Source organism: Pseudopodoces humilis, chromosome 7 (genome assembly GCF_049639895.1).
Source record: "Pseudopodoces humilis isolate 2021_Gansu_Grassland_sample_001 chromosome 7, ASM4963989v1, whole genome shotgun sequence".
NCBI lineage: Eukaryota > Metazoa > Chordata > Aves > Passeriformes > Paridae > Pseudopodoces > Pseudopodoces humilis.
This window is the reverse complement of record NC_142206.1, coordinates 18,157,414-18,175,924: the sequence shown is the minus strand read 5'-3', so window position 1 is coordinate 18,175,924 and position 18,511 is coordinate 18,157,414. Positions and strand designations below refer to the sequence as shown.

Here is an 18,511-nt window from a genome sequence, read left to right as displayed (position 1 = left end):
TGAAGGAAAGAGCCCTGGGGAGATGCATCAGCTGGGAAGGCAATAGACAACAAGCTCCAGTCCCCACATCTGCATAAGACTGGAAAAGTACCTTGCTTGTCCCAGGATTACCAGCTGGCTATTTCTCTTCTGTGTGCAAAGATACAAGACCGGAGGAAGCAGAATGGAAGAAAAGTTGCTAGTATCAGCGAAGGCTGAATTAAGTCAGTCATGCTGGTCTTCCTAGGAATCTGAGCTGCTAAGACAGCAGATTGCCAGCCTTTGCTTCAGAACAGCAAACAAAATAAAGGTCAAGATTAAAGAGGACAGGGTAAGTAAGGGAATAACACCTTGGAGAAGAGCAGCAGGAAACTCATCCAGGGACGCTGGAAAGTTTTTATGAGCAACAAATTGCTTATGTAAGAAGGCATGAGACACTTTTGACTGCAGCCTAGGCAGAATATTTAACTAAGAACCTGAAAAATTAACAAAACCTGGCAAACACATGCCCAACGAAACAGCTATCTGGCACTCCACACTTTGGAGAGAAACACAAAATCTTGTAGGACACTTTAAAGGAACGGATTTTATTAGGTGTTTAATACCCAGATTCGAAGAGCATATAAAAAGCAGGCAATACTTAAATCAATCAAAGAGGCCTCACACAGTGAGCAACCAATAATCAATAATGTACTTTAAATGCTGGTGTACTATCAGTCTAAATTGCCTTCTCAGCTTCAAACTCAAGTGCTTCACTTAGCCCTGGTGACTCCTCACACCCTCCATTCTGGACAATGAAGCCACTCCTACTTTAACAGCAGCCATGAGACTGAATCTCTCAACACACGCATCTTCAAAAAGCCAGAGTTAAAAAAATCCCATCTGTTTCCAGCAGCCTGAAGACTGAAACTTTCCCCTCTCTCCACATTCTGCCTTCCCCCAGCCTGAAAACTCTTCCCCACAGAATGACACAGGAACAAAGGCCTGCCTGGAGACTCTTCTGTGGGTCACCTTCTTCCCCTGGCAACTGCTGAGGCTCTTAGGTCAAAATCATCACAGGAAATCACTTGACGCTTATCACCTTTTTCAATCATGGCCATGGGGTGCCCTTCAGTATCTTGGTCTCCCTCCTCTCCTCCATGGCATAGCAAGCATGTTTTCAGCACTCACACAGCTCGCTCAGGCCTCCCTCGTTCCTAAATGACCAGGACAGGTTGGGAGGACCAACTCAGTTTTCTTTCTTGAGAAAACAGAATGCTGTAGCTGTAGGCTGTCATAATGGCCTTCACATGAAAATAGAAACTGGCAAAGAAATAGAAACTGGTAAGCAGAAATTATGTCCCCCAGCCTGTAAGCACACACGCTCTCTGCACAAGGGAGGGACAAAGCACGGTAACAGGCAGGAGTGCTTCCCTGAGTTAGTCTCAGGGTGGAGAGAGCTGCAGGAACACACACCTGCACACTCGGAGAGAGGTGCACCAACAAGGGCAGGAGATCCCTTGTGAGGACCTGCTGCCCCAATGCTCTACCTCAAGCAGTGTCCAAGAGCAGAGCCAGGGAAAAGGGAGTCTAGCACAAACCTGTAGTGATAACATCCCTAAAATACTCTTCCAGCAATCTGCAGTCAGGAGCTTTCTACACCACAGGTGCTGTTTCCAGTCTGGCCTTTCAAAAATAGGCTTTATGCCACTTTTTTATCCTAGCAGTTTAAAAGCAATTTCAACACTAAGTTTTTCAAAGGATAAAAATAAATACATTAATCTAAACCAAAAGCTGTTGTTTAACTTGAGGCTACTTTGAGTCATGCTGGATTTGCCACACTCTTTCTGGTCCACACATGCCTCCTCCTCTTGCACACTGAGGTCTATTTTAATACCACATATTTTCATCAGCAAATACTGGTAGAAAATGCACATTTTATCATGCCATGCAACATATTTCAAGCAAGACAAGTGCTAGATGCTTAGCACAAAGGCATTCAATATAAACAGGTTTGGAAGACTTCTGCAACTCTGAGTCAGAACATCCTTTTAGATACTTGACCTAAGGGCACGGCATCTATGAATGCACACAGCAGACAGACTGGCTTGTGCAAAAAGGACTTTGGTGGAGCTCAATCACGATCTTACTGATCCAGCCTTACACTGATCCTAGCCCCACCACTGTGTTTTGCCCAGTGTAACAGCTTGACTGATGCAATTACATACCAAGAAATGAAACCACATTCATGTGCCAGGCAGCTCCAGGCTTAACCTTTCTAACCCCAAGCTATTTTGTTGTTTATAACTAGGCTTTGGCTGGTGAAATAGGTGGCCCAGCCTTGTGATGTGCTAGCAGGTATGCACCCTGTTGGGTCCTGGGTAGGAGAGACCTTTAAATTCCAGCACGGTTAATCCTGCCCCATCTTACTAAGGCAACTGGGGAGAATGGGACAGAAACATGTCAAGGGACAAAACTGCCAGATCCCACATTCAAAGCCTATACCAGCCACAGCAAACCTGGAAGGCATTTTTCTTCCATCATATTTTGGGGTGACATTTCTAGGTAGAAACACCTTAAATCATCTATCACAGTAGTAACAAGGCTCTGCCTCTGCCTCTCTGTCCAGCTCACACTGGCTACCCTCAAGAGCAGAGCTGACCAGATTTCACTCATTCAAGCCACCCACAGCGGATAAATGAGTGACTGACTCCACATGCTGCCTAGTTCTTGTCACCTGTGACCCAACCTCTCTTTTCTCTAGAGGAACTAAAATTTCTCTGTGTTGAGACACAAAAACCTCCCACTAGCTGGGTGGTATCATGCTCCTGCTCTACATCACTGTAGTGCCAGACCCATCAGTATGTAAGATTTAGGGGAACAGGGTGCCTTGCTTTTGGAAAAATTCTCTAGCTCTTTTATTCTGAATTAAGTGCAGCACATCATCTCTGTCATGTGTGCACCAGCCAGTGACCCAAAAGTCAAACTGGAAGAGGTCTGAGAGAAAACCTCAGCTGCTCATGGAAACAGCTGCATCCCACTTACCCAAAGATCTGTTCAAAGCTGGACTCCTCACGGAGGCAGACACACACACTTGTCCTCTGAGGAAGCCTTTACTTTTCATGGTGCAGGACATTGACTGACAGACACATGTCCCTTTTTAATGGCTTAAACATCACAGCAGTGACTGCTCTCCCAGAATGCCAAATATGTTGCAATGCTAGTCTGATTTCTTCCATGGAACCATTCCCTTAGTGGCAGTGCAAGGTGTGGCAGCTTGGCACCCTGTTGGGCCTGTACAAACTACTAAGCCCCCACTTTGTAGGTGGTGGCAAAGAGCTGTGCTGGTGTTTACTGCAGAACACCAAGGTGTCCTGGGCTGTCTGCTGCAGGGATGAGACTCCCCGCTTGGTACAGGACATCATTACCTCCCACTGTCTGAGCAGAGCACAGAAGAGAGACTATTTGAAGACTTGAGTCAGAAAATCACGAAGAGCTGTGAGCCGATGAGTCACGCAGACATATGTTAGCTGCTACTTTAAAGGACTCGAGAACAAAAGAGAAAAAAAAGACAAGGTACAGGGGAAAAATGGATTCTCGATCTGTGTCAGTCCACAATCTCCACTGAAGTTGCTGAGACACTGATCTGCAGCAGCCAAGACTGACGTGATATGCTTTGGGAAGTTAAGCCCAGTAATTGTGCTGGAGCTTTGCATTTTCACTGAGGCTCCACCTCATAACTGTTGATGGGAATTATTGGGATCATATCCCAAGCAGGCTGTCATTCTAGCTACTGTCACTGAGGACTGGAGACAATGCCCTTGTCTGCCTCTGGGGAAAGGCCTCTCTCTGATAGGAGACACAACTATTTCCCATGCAATTTGGAAAACATCTTGGTGAAAGCAGCATTAAGTATTCAGGATCCAGCTCCTCTCAACTGCTCCAGCTTATGCCTTTTACACACATTTAATTCACATGAACCAAACTTGCAAGCTGAACAGGTAATTTTATTCCTTCAGCATTTATTTGAAGGTCAGCTGCTGCCAGTGCCCTTAGTCAATTCAGATTTACTACCTCTCTAAAACTATTCTCAAGGTACAAAATAAAAAGAGGGGTGCTAAGTTTGAGGTCTACAGAACTTGACTTGATACCTCTTTGAGCCAGACGAGCACAAGCGGATGCAATAAGATGCTGAAGACAAGAGTCCTCCCAGCAGCTGTTTGAGCAATGATCAATGACACTGGGTTCCTCTCAAATACTTAGACTACACATTCTGGATCTGCTAACCTTGGCTTAAATCTGGGACTATTTTTAGAAGCTTGAATAAAGAGCAGTCATCCAGTGGAATGCTTCACGCTTCCCATTTTAGACATTGCATCCTTAGCCTGAACGTAATCACCAGCTGAGCTGTTCAAGGTCAACTCATATTTCAGTCATTGCACTATCCCAGCCCACCTTTTCCTGATGTCTCACCAGACATGTTCCAAGTGTCGGTGTCTTTTAAGTTGACTGCAAAAGGTCAATTCCCTACTCACCCGTCTTTGGAGAGGTGATGCCGGAAGAAGTCATTGGCTGCCAGTTTGATAGCCTTTTCTGGTGTCACCAGAGTCAAGTTCACTGCAGCCCCTGGACAAGGAAGAGAGAAAGGACATTGGATAATGAGAATAAAAGGATTGTTAACTGAGTCTTTCAGGAATGTGTTGTAACTTCAGCACAAAACCAAGCACAAATGAAGTAAAGCTCCCAGTGCACCAAAAGGATTTAGAAATACAAAACACCACTGAAAACAGTATTTCTGTCTCCCAAAACCTTGGATTTGTGAAAACATCCCCAGATGTGTTTCTGCTCCATTTGCCATATGTATTTTGTAATTTCTTCAGCTTTACTACTACCTCCCACCATGTATACACGCATCCTCATCTCTCATCCAAGGATGCATTCCTATGAATTCAGAAAGATGCAAGATCAAACCTTCAGAAAAGGAGTACAAGATGGTTTAACAACCAGTTTTAACTCCTTTGCAAATATTTTGTGATACTGAGAAACAAAAGACCCCCTGCCCTGCCTTCTCACTGGATCCCTTCCCTGCTTCCTCCCCAAAAAACACCAGAGCAGCTCGATTACCAAGCTGCTCAGAAAAGGCAGAGTCATTGAAAGATCTGGAGGCTGGCTGAAGTCACCGTGCTCATCTGCCCAGAACCAGCTCTAGACCAGCCCTTAGTGCAAAGTGGCTTCCCCTGTGTATCACCACTGGGTGTCACCCTGTAGTGGTTTAGGACACCCTCAGAACAGCCACCGCTGAAGTGGCTTTTTGCCCACCACAAGCTGCAGCACACAGAAATTCCTTCCGCGCTCCATGGCAAGGCTTACTGGGGGACCTGGGGTGTAAAAAAGCCTTGGCTCCCTGCATCCCCCACCCGCTGGAGTGCCCTTTTGTCAGGAGCTACAAACAGCAAATCCCTGCATTGTGCCTGTCACAATGAAAGGCCTGCATGGCCTGGCTGGCTGCTGTGGGCCCCGAACACCAGTATTAGTGCAACATTAGTGCAACACAGTGGCTGGGAACAGCTTTCAATCTGCCCTGGGGTAAATGGGGTGAGGGAAGGGCCAGTCCCTTCCCAGCAGCGTGGAGTTTGCACCATCAGATTTAACACTCCAGAACATTCTCCTCCATTTAAATCCTACGGCTCAAAAAGTCCATCAGTGGATAGCCTTAAGCTCTCCCTACCTGCACTGAAATGTACTGAGCTCCAAGCCCTCCAAAGGAGCTACACTTGAGACTTGTTAATGGCCTAAAACACCTTTGGTAAGGACAAACACAAATACAGGCATTCATGCTTGCCTCTGAGATTTAAACAATTTATCCCAAAGATTCATATTCCAAAGAGAAGCAGCCAGAGAAGCCTGCACCCCCAACTAGGCTCCAAAGACCTGGTAGTGCTAATTTTCAGGACCTTTGAACCCAAGCTGACAGGAGCTATAAGGGCCAAACACACCCACAGAAAGTGAGTTCAATCCTCTGTTTCTTGGGATGGACTCTCCTCAGATTAGGAAGCAAAGTCACAATGGGACTTCTGCGACCACTACAGTGGGGAGCGGGACACAGGAATCCTTGACTCCACAACATCTGCTTGGAAGGCACGGCTCCACCATTCAGGAAATTGCAGCAAGAAAAGACAGCCTTTTGTGCACAGGGCCGGGCACCCCAACATATCTTCCACCCTTTCAACTCCCATGTTCAGATTTTGCAAAAAACACAGAGTAATGCTGCCTCATAGCAAGCCAAGCCAGTGCATTAATTCCACACTGGTGATGACACCCAACAAATGCCATCATCTTTTACAGTAGACAAATCAACTAGCAGGGAGCAGGGCAGACCTCTCACACTTCTGATTCTTTGCAAACTTTTAAGGGCACCAATGATTGCGCTGCTTCGGTTTGATGTTCTTCCTATACATCATGTCCCCCTGCCATGGCTCTTGCACATGAAGAGAAACCACACAGAAATGACCTTCACGTTCCACATCCATCTCTTCATGCCAATCTTATCAGGATCTACAAAGCAAATCCACAAAGCCTAATTCTTAAGTTGAAGTGGCCACCCATAAAGTATTTCCTCAAATGCCAAGCTGAAGACAACTTTCAATGACACTCCCAATGGCTATGAAGTATAACACTTGTACACCAAAACGCAGCATGAATAACCCTTTCCTTGGAAAAACAAGAGAAAGAAAAAAGCATAAACCTGCTACTCTTAACACCAGTGCAAAGGGTTCACTGAAAGACAGCAAACAAACTCCAAACCACCAAGCAAGAAAGGTGCACAAGAAGTTCACTCCACATGCTGACCTTCAGGAACCAAGAGGCTTTCATAGAAGATTCTCTTCAATTGAAAATAAAGCAGAGGGTAAAAACACGCAATATACAGGAAAAGAAGTTAATGAACCTGGGTTTTCTCCTACATCGCTGATATTTTCAGTAAAGCTGCTTAGCAGGGAATGGATAATCCCTGTCCTGAATAATCCATAACAGCTTCAATTTGCTGGAGGAAGAGAAATTAGATACTCCAGCTGCTGGCTGTATGCTTTCCACAGCATCTTCTTCTTTTTGTACAATCTTCTCAATTCTGCCCACACCAATGACTACTTCCCTATCTAAAGTCAACCTTGGCCTAAAGGCAATGCTACATGTACCACAAGCAAAGATGGACAAACAGAATGGAAACATAAATAACTATCATTAAAAAAAACAAAGCTTTTTGAAAAGAAGTAAGGAAGCACTCTACAAACAAAATCAACCAGGGGCAAAACCAGTTGTTTGCCAACTAAACTTGTAGGCGCCCTCTTCTCACCAAGCCTTGGTTTTTTATTAAAACACATTTCTCACAGAAGCCCTTATACATCACCAGCAACCTACATAACAGAGGATTGAGTCATCCCCAGTGCAGCACTGGGAGATATTAGCAGAAGCCAAGGAAGGCTGCCACACTACTGCAGCTGAAGTGCAGCTACCCTCCAAACATCACCAACAGCAAAGGGCACCTCCTCAGCCTGATCTGAGCCTTTGGTTCCTGCCAGCTTGGCTAAACACTTGGTCTGCAAACAGCACTGGGATTGCTCAGAACATGTTCTGGCATCTTTAGGTAGCTTCTGGCTGGACTGCAGTAGGAAGTTGAAAGAGCATCTCTGATGTCCATGGGGACCAGGAGCCCCCAGGCACTATGGATTCATTCACTTGGTGTCATGTTTTAAGGCTGCACACCATCAATTCCTTGAGCACAGACAGGGCCAGACAGCACCATCCAGCTTCGAGGCATTGCTGCTATACAGCTGTTACGGGACAAAACATGAGGGAATGAACTCCTCTTCTTCCTGCCCCAAACAAATCCAAGAATCCCTGTAACTTTTGGTGCGTTCTGTCACTTTTTTTGGGAAAGAACTTCAGAGAAATGTTGGGATTGCCTTATACATCACACAATTTGCTATGGGATACTCATACAAAGCAAAGACTTTTTGCCCACACAAACACCTTAAGAGGTGATTTGCAGAAAAGCATCCCACAAGCACAAGCCACTCTCCTGTGTGCACTGAGATTTGACTCACACATGAAGGAGCCCTGAAGTCACACAGCAGGAATGGCTGTGCCCAAACAGACCCTTTTCTGTCCTCTGACAGAGGCCAAAGGATCTGCAGGGACAACTGACATGCTTGTGACTCCTCCATGGGGAGCAGCAGCTGCTACTTTAGCACATTAACATATAATCCTCCCAATTTCAGCTTAAAGACTGCAAATAAGAGCTTGTGAGTCATGCAGCAAATTCTGCTGGGGAACTAGGACAGCTGGAGGGAGCAGGAACAAATCCCACCACCTGATTTCCATCTTTCTCTGTCTGCAAGGCTCAGACATCTCTTTACCTTCTTTACAGAAAAGTACTCACACAATCTTCATGGTCCTTGGATGTATTTTACCCACCAACCCTCTCCTTGAGAGGGAGGGAAAGGCTACTCATGTCAGCTCACAGAACTGAGGCACAGAGACCAGTATTGTTGCTTTTGGGAATACTCACATTTGCACCCTGGCCATGCTGAAATCTCTATAATTTTCTGGAAGGAGCTAGAGCTATTCAAGAAAGGCCTCTCCAATCCAACTCCCTATTTATAGTCAGAAGTCATTTCAAGCAACTATCAGCACCCTGAACAGAGTTAGGGACATGGACCAAGCTGACCAGACTTGGGAAACACTGGGAAAAGAAAGAGGTATGCAAAACCCTCTGCATTCTTCTGCTGGGGGACGACAAGTGGCCTGGAGATCCACATCCTCTCTACCACTCTATGCCTTAAAGGACTAAGCTGTCTTCCCAAAAGACAGCTTCCTGATTCTCACAAAAACTCTTGGTCCTACAGTCTCCCCTGTAAGTTTCCCGAAACAGCTTCTTCCTTCTGCCTCCCACCAAGCACAAAGCCTGCCATTGCACATTTACAGCCAAAGTTAACACAAGCTCAAACTCCTCGCTAGGAACAGAGAAGCAGCCAACTTCTGGAAAAAATCAAAGGGGAACACGTCACTGCTAGCATCGAAGACGGAGCTTGCCAGGGTTCCTTGAGGTTATTTGTCTTGTTGCCTGCTCCCAGGAAAGCTGATGCAAAGCAGCCAATCCATCCCTGCCATCCACCACACTCCCCTGAAACGCCCACCAGGAAGCTGGGCAAGTGACGCTGCCTGAATATCCAGTGCCTGTTCCCGGGCTGGCCAGCCACAATGCCTGTGTTTCCTTAGGAGCAGGGAAGAAGCAGCAAGAGAAAACTACACATGTCAAGAGCAAGGCACCAGCATCTCCGGACTTCTGCTTGAAAAAACAAAGAGCAAGGAGTCAACTTAGTAGCGTAACTTTAATCAGGCTTTATCGGTGACTGAGTGCCACCAAGAATGCGATCTGAGCACCCCAGATAAAACTGCATATGCAGGCAAGTGACTATCAGGACACAAAATGAACCAGAGCTCAGTGTCAATGAAGCCAGCTGGACTGTGCTGCAAGCCAAGAAGGTATTCCACATTTTCTTCTGCTACAAGTAAAGTCAGGATTTGGCCTGCTGGTCTCCTCTCCTCAAAATCTTAAAAAACTTACAGGGATTTTGTGTTTAAACTAGAAAAGTTAAAAAGGTACAATGTCAGCTGAGGAACTCACTGCTATAACAGACAGCCTGAGCCAAGGAGCCAAGAGATTTCTAGCTGGTCAGCACACAACAAACAGCTGAAGCTCCACCCTGAGCCAACCTCTGATTTTCTTACATCCCAAGGGAGTTTTTTTGGAGGGCAGGTTATTTTTAATGTTTTTTTTTTAAACTGCAGTTTGTCTGAATGCTTGAACAAGGCACTTGGGCATGCTTGAGACAGCAGGCCTGACCATGCTGGTGGAGGGCTTTGATAAAAATTCTATCATTAACCACAGAACTTCAAGAGTTGGTTTGCTACTGGCCCTGTCAAAAGTTACCACACTCAAAGTGAGAAACATAACAGACAGTCGTGAAACAAAGTCCAGCAGCTTCACTTAAACTACTGGTAAAGATGAACTTCACTAAGTGGGTAAGGTTTAACAGCAAAACACTCATGAGGAGGACACAAATCTTCAGTGGTAGATATCTGAATAGACACCTGCATGGAGGAGTTTATTTTCAGAAACACCTGCACTGTTCAACCTCCTAGGATACTGCCAGGTTACTGCTTTATGTGCCAGAGAACAGAGCTTTTCCTCCTACTTATGCACCAGTGCTTCCAACGCAAAAGCTGTGCTGTGCCTGAGTCAGCTGTACTTACCTCTGTACATGCCAAAGTAGCCTTCCGACCGAATTGTTTTAATGAGGCAGTCAGACCTGCAAACAGAACAGAGGGAGATTAACCACAGGACCTCAAAGGTGGGTGAGCACAGAAAAAAAACAAAGCAAATTTCTTGGAGTGGTTTCTATTTACATTCTGTCAGCAAAACCCCCAGCTGAGATGGGAACTGCGTCAGTCTCTGAATGTGCTGTTGTTGAGGCCGGAGACCAATCTCAACCCCTAATTCACAGGGGCTTTGAAACCCCTGGCTCACCCTGCACACACTGTCTGCTTTACAGAAACACAAAAGGGGAAAGTGTCACTGCAAGGGCTGTTCATCCAGGGCCCCTGTGGCACATGTTAGCACATGAGATGTTCTAACAAGCAGATCCTCATGTACACATTTTTAAATCCAGCTCTGGAGAGGAAATAAGGGGGGCCAAAACTCCCCCCAAGCTGACTTGTTTGACTTACTCCATGAAATTTAACACAAGGCACACAAACACAAGATGACCTGAACACTCAGTCATCTGTGGCCTCCCACGCAGATTAAAGCACGCACTTTTAACACATCAAGTCCCACAGCAGGCAGCAAGCACTCAGGCTCTTACCCTGAGGAGAGCACGGCAGGGTACCGTGCTCTAAGGGGAAAACTGTCACCTTCCTCATTGCAAACACATTTACTACCAATGGGAAAACCCTGCAGAGCACTGGAATAGCTCAAAGACTTTTGAAGGCACAGACACACACACCTAGCAAATCCAAAGGCGTGGTTCAGGAAGGCTGCACAGATTCCCAGGCAGAGCTCCCCTCTCTGGACCACAGCTACATGATACCTAGATGCTGGCTGAAAGTGGCTTTAGGGTCCTTGGGAAGAGAAAGGTACTTGCTGTTGCCATAGGGGAAGGGAGAGGTGCACATGCATGTATGTGTACATAATTTAAGGAGCAAAAGGCTCTTTTAAGCAGTAATAAGAGAAGTGTGGCTGATGAAAACATGAATACATTTTTAAGACATTTGGCAACACAAGGAGTAAACTTATTCTCAGCTCTGGAGTAGTGCTGAGGTGGAAGAGAAGGAAATAACAGCTCCCTTGAGGGCTTTATGGCCCTGCCTGGGTTATTTGTGAAGAGCTCATCCTGCATTGCTGCCAGTCATGGCAATGAGTTTCCCCTCTCTGCCGGGACTCCCTGAATACTTTGGCATCTCATTTTTCACACACTCCACCCAAGCCCTGCAACTTGCAACATACTCATTTCCTTCTTCCGAGCAGCCCCTCCAACACATCTGCAAGCCTCCAAAATCTCAGTGCGTCTTTCTCCTACCCCTCTCATCAAGTTCTCACACTGCAGTGCTGGAGGCAACACATTTTCCCTGAGCCAGTGATGCTGCTTTGAACAAGCTGCAGCAGGGAAAGGAGTGAGAAGAGCTGCTCCCCACCATATTCATACAGCCCTGCTGCATCGGGATACAGCTTGCATGTCACTTAAAGCCCCTCAAGCTGCAGCAGAATGAGATGCAGCCAAGGCCACATCCAGCTTTCTTCTCTCTCTGGAAAAAGGGAGCCAACAGCCAACTAAAATTATACATAACATACCTGGGACAGCACAGTCCAAAAGTCAAGCTCTCTCCAGCCCTCAGAAGTCCTCCAGTGTCTTTGTCTTTTTCAAGTGAAAGATCTCTTGAGCCAAGCTCAAGAAGTAAGGCATACTATCTTAAAGTAACAGAGCTAACATTTTAAAGGAACTTGCTGCCTTCCTGGGTGTTCAGCAGATACCAGGTAATTGGTGTAATCAGGAAATCCAGTATTGATGGGCATACAGCATTTCCAGAAAAATAAGCCCCCGTAACAGGGGAAGCTTTCTTAGGAAAGCTCAGCCCTTCCCTTTCTCAGACGCAGCCAGTTCAAGTACACAATGAAAATCTTATGTATTCCTTAACAGCCCCTCATCTTACAGAAATTCCTGGCTATGGACTTGACTGCTGGAGGTCAAAAGCCTCTCTCCTACAGAGCTCTCTTCCAGGCATGAGATATCCTGGCATGCAGTTCCAAGGGGTACCTACAAGTTCTTCAACCTGCCCAAACTCCTGTTGCTGTCACATGCCAGGTCAGGAGGATAAGTGATCCTCAGGGAGGTGATGCAGTCTACTGCAGGAACAGGACACAACAAAAGGGGAGGCAAAGCAAAATGGGCGGTCACATCCTGCCAACAAACCAGGGCACACTGACAGTGCAAGGAGCAGAGTGCAAGGGAACCGTCAAGGGAAGCACCAGAGCCTACAGCCTGAGCTCATGTCATCAGGTAGAGCAAGAAGGCACAGAGACTGAAGATATCAGCACAGAGAGAATTTCCTTCCTATTCCCCCTCTGCCTCAAATTTTTCTGGGCAGGAAAGAGGGAAAGATGGTGTGGAGGAGCAGGAATCAGGTTACACTAGTTCTAACCAAAGTGGTAGGAGGACAGGACATACCTCACCAGTCCCAGTCCCTTTTCCCCCTAAACACCATGAATTCTTTTGGAAAACTAAGGCCTGTCTCTGGTTCCCAGGATAAAGCATCTTGTGCTGAGGGTGGTACACATTCCCAAAGCAGATACACAGCCCTAAGCATCCAACACAAACTCCAGGTGAATTTGGTGGGCTGGATACACTCACGCCTTCTTTTCCTACAACCTGCAGTACCTGGGGTTTTTCTGGACACAGGACTGCTGGTGTAACTACAGCATATATCAACCTGTGATCCTTCAAAAGGTCCACATACGATGCTCTAGACTGGGAATGAGTGACTCCTTCCTCTTTTTAAAACTTATACAGTAAAGGAAGGATCTCCAATATCAGAAATGGAAACAGAGCAGAGGCTGAAATTCCCTCAGGCACCTGACTAGCTCAGGAGACTTGTGTTTGGGATCAGGTGATCAGGATTCCTTGTGCTTTGGTTCTGAGCCCTGGCAACAGTGAATGCACTGCTCCCAAGCAAGGGATGCAAACAGATGTGGCCTCTGCAGAGAACTCCTCTGCTTGGCTCAGCAGCCTCAACAGCTGCTCTATTTGCTTTATCTGCTCTAGCACAGCTTGGCTCCAGACTGTCCCGGGCTTTCCTGAGGATAGCCCAGTTCCTAGAGATGCTGAGCTCACCTGAAAGAGGTATCAAAGTGGAAGGACTCCCTATGGAAAGCCCTGAGGGATGGTGCCCATGTGGGCAGTACTCACAGGCTGGTGTACATCCGTTGGCCATTCTGCTGGTTCTGCAGGCGAGTTTTTGCCAGGTCAATGGGAAATACACAGGTGACCCCGATCAGCCCAGCTATCCCTCCATTGATCAGCTTGGCAGGTAAACTGTAAGGGGATGAGAGAAACAGATGTCTTAGCATTGGGTAATAAAAGAGAAGGGAAAGAAGAAAGAGCTCTTTTGCATGAGCAGAGTCAATGCATCGCTGTGAGACAAGGCTGTGCCCCCCAACACAAAGGTAGCTCTTCTACAAAGCAAAGCTTGGTTCCTGCTGTGTATATGGGGAGACAGAGAAAGCAGCACATACCATCAGGACAAACCACTGATAAGTGGAGTGGAGCCAAACACCTAACCCACACATTACTAGGAGCAGGAAAAATTCTGTTGCCCAGGACCCAGGGATTTCTGCTGTGCCTAGAGGAGAAAAGACTGAGTGCTGGACCATGTACCACATGGACAGACTTCAGTTAGGGCCCGATGGCATCCGAGCCAGCAGGTTTACTGACAAACGCTTTCCTGCACCACAATCAGATCTGCAGCTAATGAGAGGTTCGTGACACATCAGCTGCTACCATCATGTGGGAATGGGCCCAGCAGAAGCACCCAGCTGGCAGCCACAGAGCAGATGGCTGCAGCCACGGGAAACTGCTTCCAGACCCACCGCCCAGGGCCAGGGGAACACACACAAAGCAGCAGCCTGGCGAAACCACCGGGCCGGCAGCCCGCACGGCCGCAGATGCGGAGACATGAGCTCATACCTCTGGGGGAAATCAAAACCTGGCTCGCTGCACGTGCTTCCGCAGCACGGGGCTTCTTCCACTTTCCCTTGTGTTCCCACAGAGAATTCTTGCAAGTGGCACTGAGTGAAAGCCACATCAGCTAAACATCGGTTCCCAGCAAATTCAATTAAGAAAAACGTCCTGCACTTACATGCTCAATAAACCACAGCGCACAGAGACAAAGAAAGCCTGTTTGAGTCAGCTCCCTCCAATAAAGCACAGGATATGGCTCCCTGAACACAGGATGTGTCAGATATTAAACTGGTGGCTGACAGCAGTCCTAGACTGCAGCTGGGTGAGCCTGCAAGACCTATCCTCCCACCGAGGGAACCGGCACACTGCCTTTCATGACAGTGACTTGCTGCTCTGGATGGGGGGACAGACTGCATGTGGAACCAGCAGTGCTGAGGCTGGCTGAGGCATGGTGGGGTGAAGCCCTGCAAACATCTTCCCCCCAAGAGCACTCCAGATCACTCTGCATCAAGAAGAAATGGCAGAGAGGATCAATAAGCAGCCATGCCTGAGGGAAAGGCAGGATATGGAGATTCAAAGTTTCAACTTGAAGGGCTCCTGAGGGAAGCAGACAAATGAGGGATGGAAAAAATATAAAAGACTTTGTCCACAAATGCTAAGTATGATCTTGACATCTCGGGACTGACATAGTGACACTCCTTTCAGCCTTTGCTGTCCTGCACCCAAAGCTCCTTCCTCCTCAACATCTGCCTGATATAACACACAGCCCCAGGACTGGCACAGCTGGAAGAAGAGGTGCCAAGGACAGGCACACAGATCTGAGCTCAGCCTACAGCTCCAAACTAGACAGTGCTGACTGAGATTAAATCAGCACAGTACTTCAGAAAGGCAGGCCTAAATCAGTACACAAGCTCAGTGCAGAGCCAGGCTTTCAGACCTCAAAAGCTCCAGACTCTTGCCTCAGGGATCTTTGTGCCACAGTCTGAGAATGGAATAGATTTGCCTGCAAACTCGTACACTCAGCTTGTTCTCAGGACATGGGAAAATTTCGAACAGTAAGCTTCATATCATTATGCTCTCATTATTTAACCTGGTCACACTGAAGGAGGAGGTTAGAGACCAGATAAAAGTCTGCCAAGATGGAGACACCATGGAGAAGGAAGGTGTCTGAAGACAGATTCACCTTAACCTCCCCAAATTCAGCTCTGAAGTCACTGTTGGCAGGTCACAGATTGCAGCACAACCAGCGCCCCTTCCAGCCTCAGCACTGTCATCGCTTCTCTAAGAGTCCCTGAAACACCTGGGACAGGCAAACACTTGTCTTTCTCAACCTGTTCCAATAGTGAAATCATCACAGGGCTTATATCAGGTTGGACTGAGACACAGACACAAAGGTCCTGACTGCTGCTACTGTTAAGTGCATGAGATTCCCCAATTTCAGCCCAGACCCCAGCAGTAAAGGGGAATGGTCTGATGTGCCTGGGCAAGCCAAAAATTTGAGGCTGCAGACAGCCTCTTCCTGTGGAAGAGAAACTCTTGCTGAATACTCCCATCCCACCTGAATCTACCCATCCAGATTTCCCCATGAACACTGCAGGGGAAAACTAGTATGGATGGACTACAGGGCAGTATCCAGCAAGACACCAATTAAGTTCTACATGCACTGCTGCAGAAAATGCAGTGCCCTTGATGTCACCTTGCAGCAAACCACTGGTGTTGATTTTAGTCTTTTGCTATCAATCTTGTTCTACTAAGGGGTGACAGAAACAAATTTCCTTGGCTTGGCTGCCTGTGACCACTGTAGACACGTGGTCCCATCGACTGGAGAGATGACCAAAGCAGAAGAGGTGAGGGATTTGAGGCACTGAGAAGAACATGAGACAAAAACCATTCTACCTGAATCAAAAGCTTTTTCCCCTGTGACTGAGTCATCCCACTTCACGTATCAGTACTCTCTGCTCTCTCAAGGGATAAGAATCCACTGTGCCTGGTCTCTCTGTCCTATTTAGCTTCTGCACAGCTACTGCCTCTCACTACCTACGTGTGCAGGGCTTAGTGAAACAGCAACAACGCAGGCCAGCATGCAAATGAAGCCATTTGCTTAGTTTAATACAAGAGGGGATACAAAGGTATCCCAGTTCTCCTCTTCTAGTACTCCTACTCAGCCCTTTTAACTAGTCCCTGTAGCCAGCAAGCCCCTGCTCACACTGCCAAGAGCACACTGGAGGAGCCAGAGCACATCTTTTTGGACACATCTCCTCTTGTAGGACATGTTTCCTCTTCCTTCAAAATACCAAGCTTCAAACAGTCACAGACATCTGATCCTTTTACTTTTGCTGAGGTTATCAGCAATACAGACCTGTCAGGCTCCATGGAGGTGAATCTCAGCATGCCCTTCATGAGTGTGTTGGGAGAGTTCCAAGTGCTCTCCAAATTTGGTAGCGGATGATGGCCAAATCTAGGCACACAAACACTCCACAATACTGTATTTTTATCAGCACAGCTCAGGACTGTTTACATTTGCAGACAACAGGCGTACAGGAAGATATCCTAATCATGGCAAATGCTAAGAAGGGGCAGACCTGTTGCCTCCAGCATTCAGGCACTGCCAAGTCCTGTCTCTCTGTCACCAAATTTCATTCACTCACTCACCCCACCTGTCCTGAACCGGTACCCTGGAAAAGATAATGTTAGAAAAGCAACATGAAAAACCACATAGGAATCCCACAGCATGTAGGAGTCACTTAGCCGGGGCAACTTCACAAGCAGCAAAAAGTTAAAACCACATGGAGGACTGTGCAGATCCACCTCACAGAGCTCTTAGGAAGCAAAGGGTACAACTGTGTCTTTCTAGGAAATGCATCCCAGTTCATTCCCACAGAAGACTCAAATCCAGCCTTTGCCAGAACCAGTGCTATTAAGTTTCCACTGTTCACATAAGTGTCAGTAATCATCGGTGGTGCTTCGTGTTCCTGCTATCACTCAAGCCTTGACTGTCTGAAGAGTAAGGGCACAAGGCAGCACAAGGCTACATGGACTTTGTCATTACAAGTACTGCATCCTTGGCTGGTCAAGGACCTGGCTTTGCTCTCTTGATGCCAGCAGCTGAAGTCAGCAGGTCAGGGTGACCTTTGGAAGAAGAAACAAAAAGAAGCAGACTCATGCAGGGTAGAAAGCAGAGGGTAGAAAGAAAAAGGCAATGAGAAAAAAGAACTGAAGAAAGCAGAGATTTGACAACATGGCAGACACAGAAAATAAGAGAAGGTTCAAAAAAAAGCAAAATTAAGAAAGGAGAAGAGAAATAATCAGAACTGTTTAAGGCCAGAAGAGATGGGTCAAGTGATTTCCTCCAACCTCCTGGATCCCAAATGTAAATAAGTTTGAAAGATTTTAAATAAAAACCTAAAGCATAATTAAAAAAAAAAATTAAAAGTTACCTGATCTGTTTATCAGCCATTTAATTCAAACTTGATCTTGTTAAGAAATGAATCTGTTCCTTCGAATTGTTCTTTTTCAGTCACTTATTTCTCACTTCAGTTTCTTCCTGGGAAGGGACAGAAAGACACCAAGAACACAAAGTTGAGACACACTCTTCTTAAAGCTCAGGGGCTAATTGGAAGGTAGGCTGTAGGGTTAGGACAGCCGAGGCACAAGTGACTTAAGGGAGCACCTGATCTCCTCAAAGAGGAGACTGAGCTCCAGAGGGAGCCTTATAAATGTATGTGTGTAAATATAAATATACAAGGACATATGGAGGGACGAGTTGCCAGGGTCATCAGGTTCTAGCAGCATGTGAGGAAGGAGAGCAGCCAGGCAGGGCACAAGCTCTGCCCAGCAGCCAGGACAGCCGTGTCTGCCACTTCTCTTGAACTTCAGAGAGCATTTCACACCATACCATGTACATCCCCAACCCTCTGCGTGTCCACTCAGCCAGCCCAAGATAGTCAAGAGTCATCACAAGACTCTTTCAGCACTTCCCTTCAACACATACATGCTGTGTCCAAAGGACAGCCTTCAAAAAACTGCTCTTCCAGAGGTTTCTATCCTTCCCCTTTTTCTGAGCTTCAACGAACAGCCCGTGTTCAGCCTTGTGCCAAAATTGTCTTTTAAGCAATGCCTCTCCCTCCCCAAGCTACTGATGCCACTTTGCCCTTTGGACCACTCCTTTCAGCTCAGTGCCAGACTGCAGGAACCAGTTCTCTCTAAGACTCTTAATTGTTACTGTTTAATGAGAGCTGTTGAAAGTCACCACACAAAGA

At 46.8% G+C, this 18,511-nt stretch overlaps 1 protein-coding gene across 5 annotated transcripts in view; it reads right to left on the bottom strand.

Moving 5' to 3' along the window:
- The window catches only part of SLC25A22 (solute carrier family 25 member 22), a 51,289-nt gene that overhangs the window by 10,401 nt on the left and 22,377 nt on the right, over positions 1 to 18,511 (bottom strand). For all 5 annotated transcript variants that reach the window (XM_014252157.2, XM_005522371.3, XM_014252159.2 and 2 more), the window contains 4 exons: positions 17,690 to 17,796; positions 13,482 to 13,607; positions 10,273 to 10,328; positions 4,494 to 4,584 (listed from right to left, as the gene is read on the bottom strand). In XM_014252157.2, coding sequence (XP_014107632.1) covers positions 4,494 to 4,584; positions 10,273 to 10,328; positions 13,482 to 13,607; positions 17,690 to 17,709 — 293 coding nt within the window. In that variant the 5' untranslated portion in view covers positions 17,710 to 17,796. The remainder of the gene's footprint in view (positions 1 to 4,493; positions 4,585 to 10,272; positions 10,329 to 13,481; positions 13,608 to 17,689; positions 17,797 to 18,511) is intronic.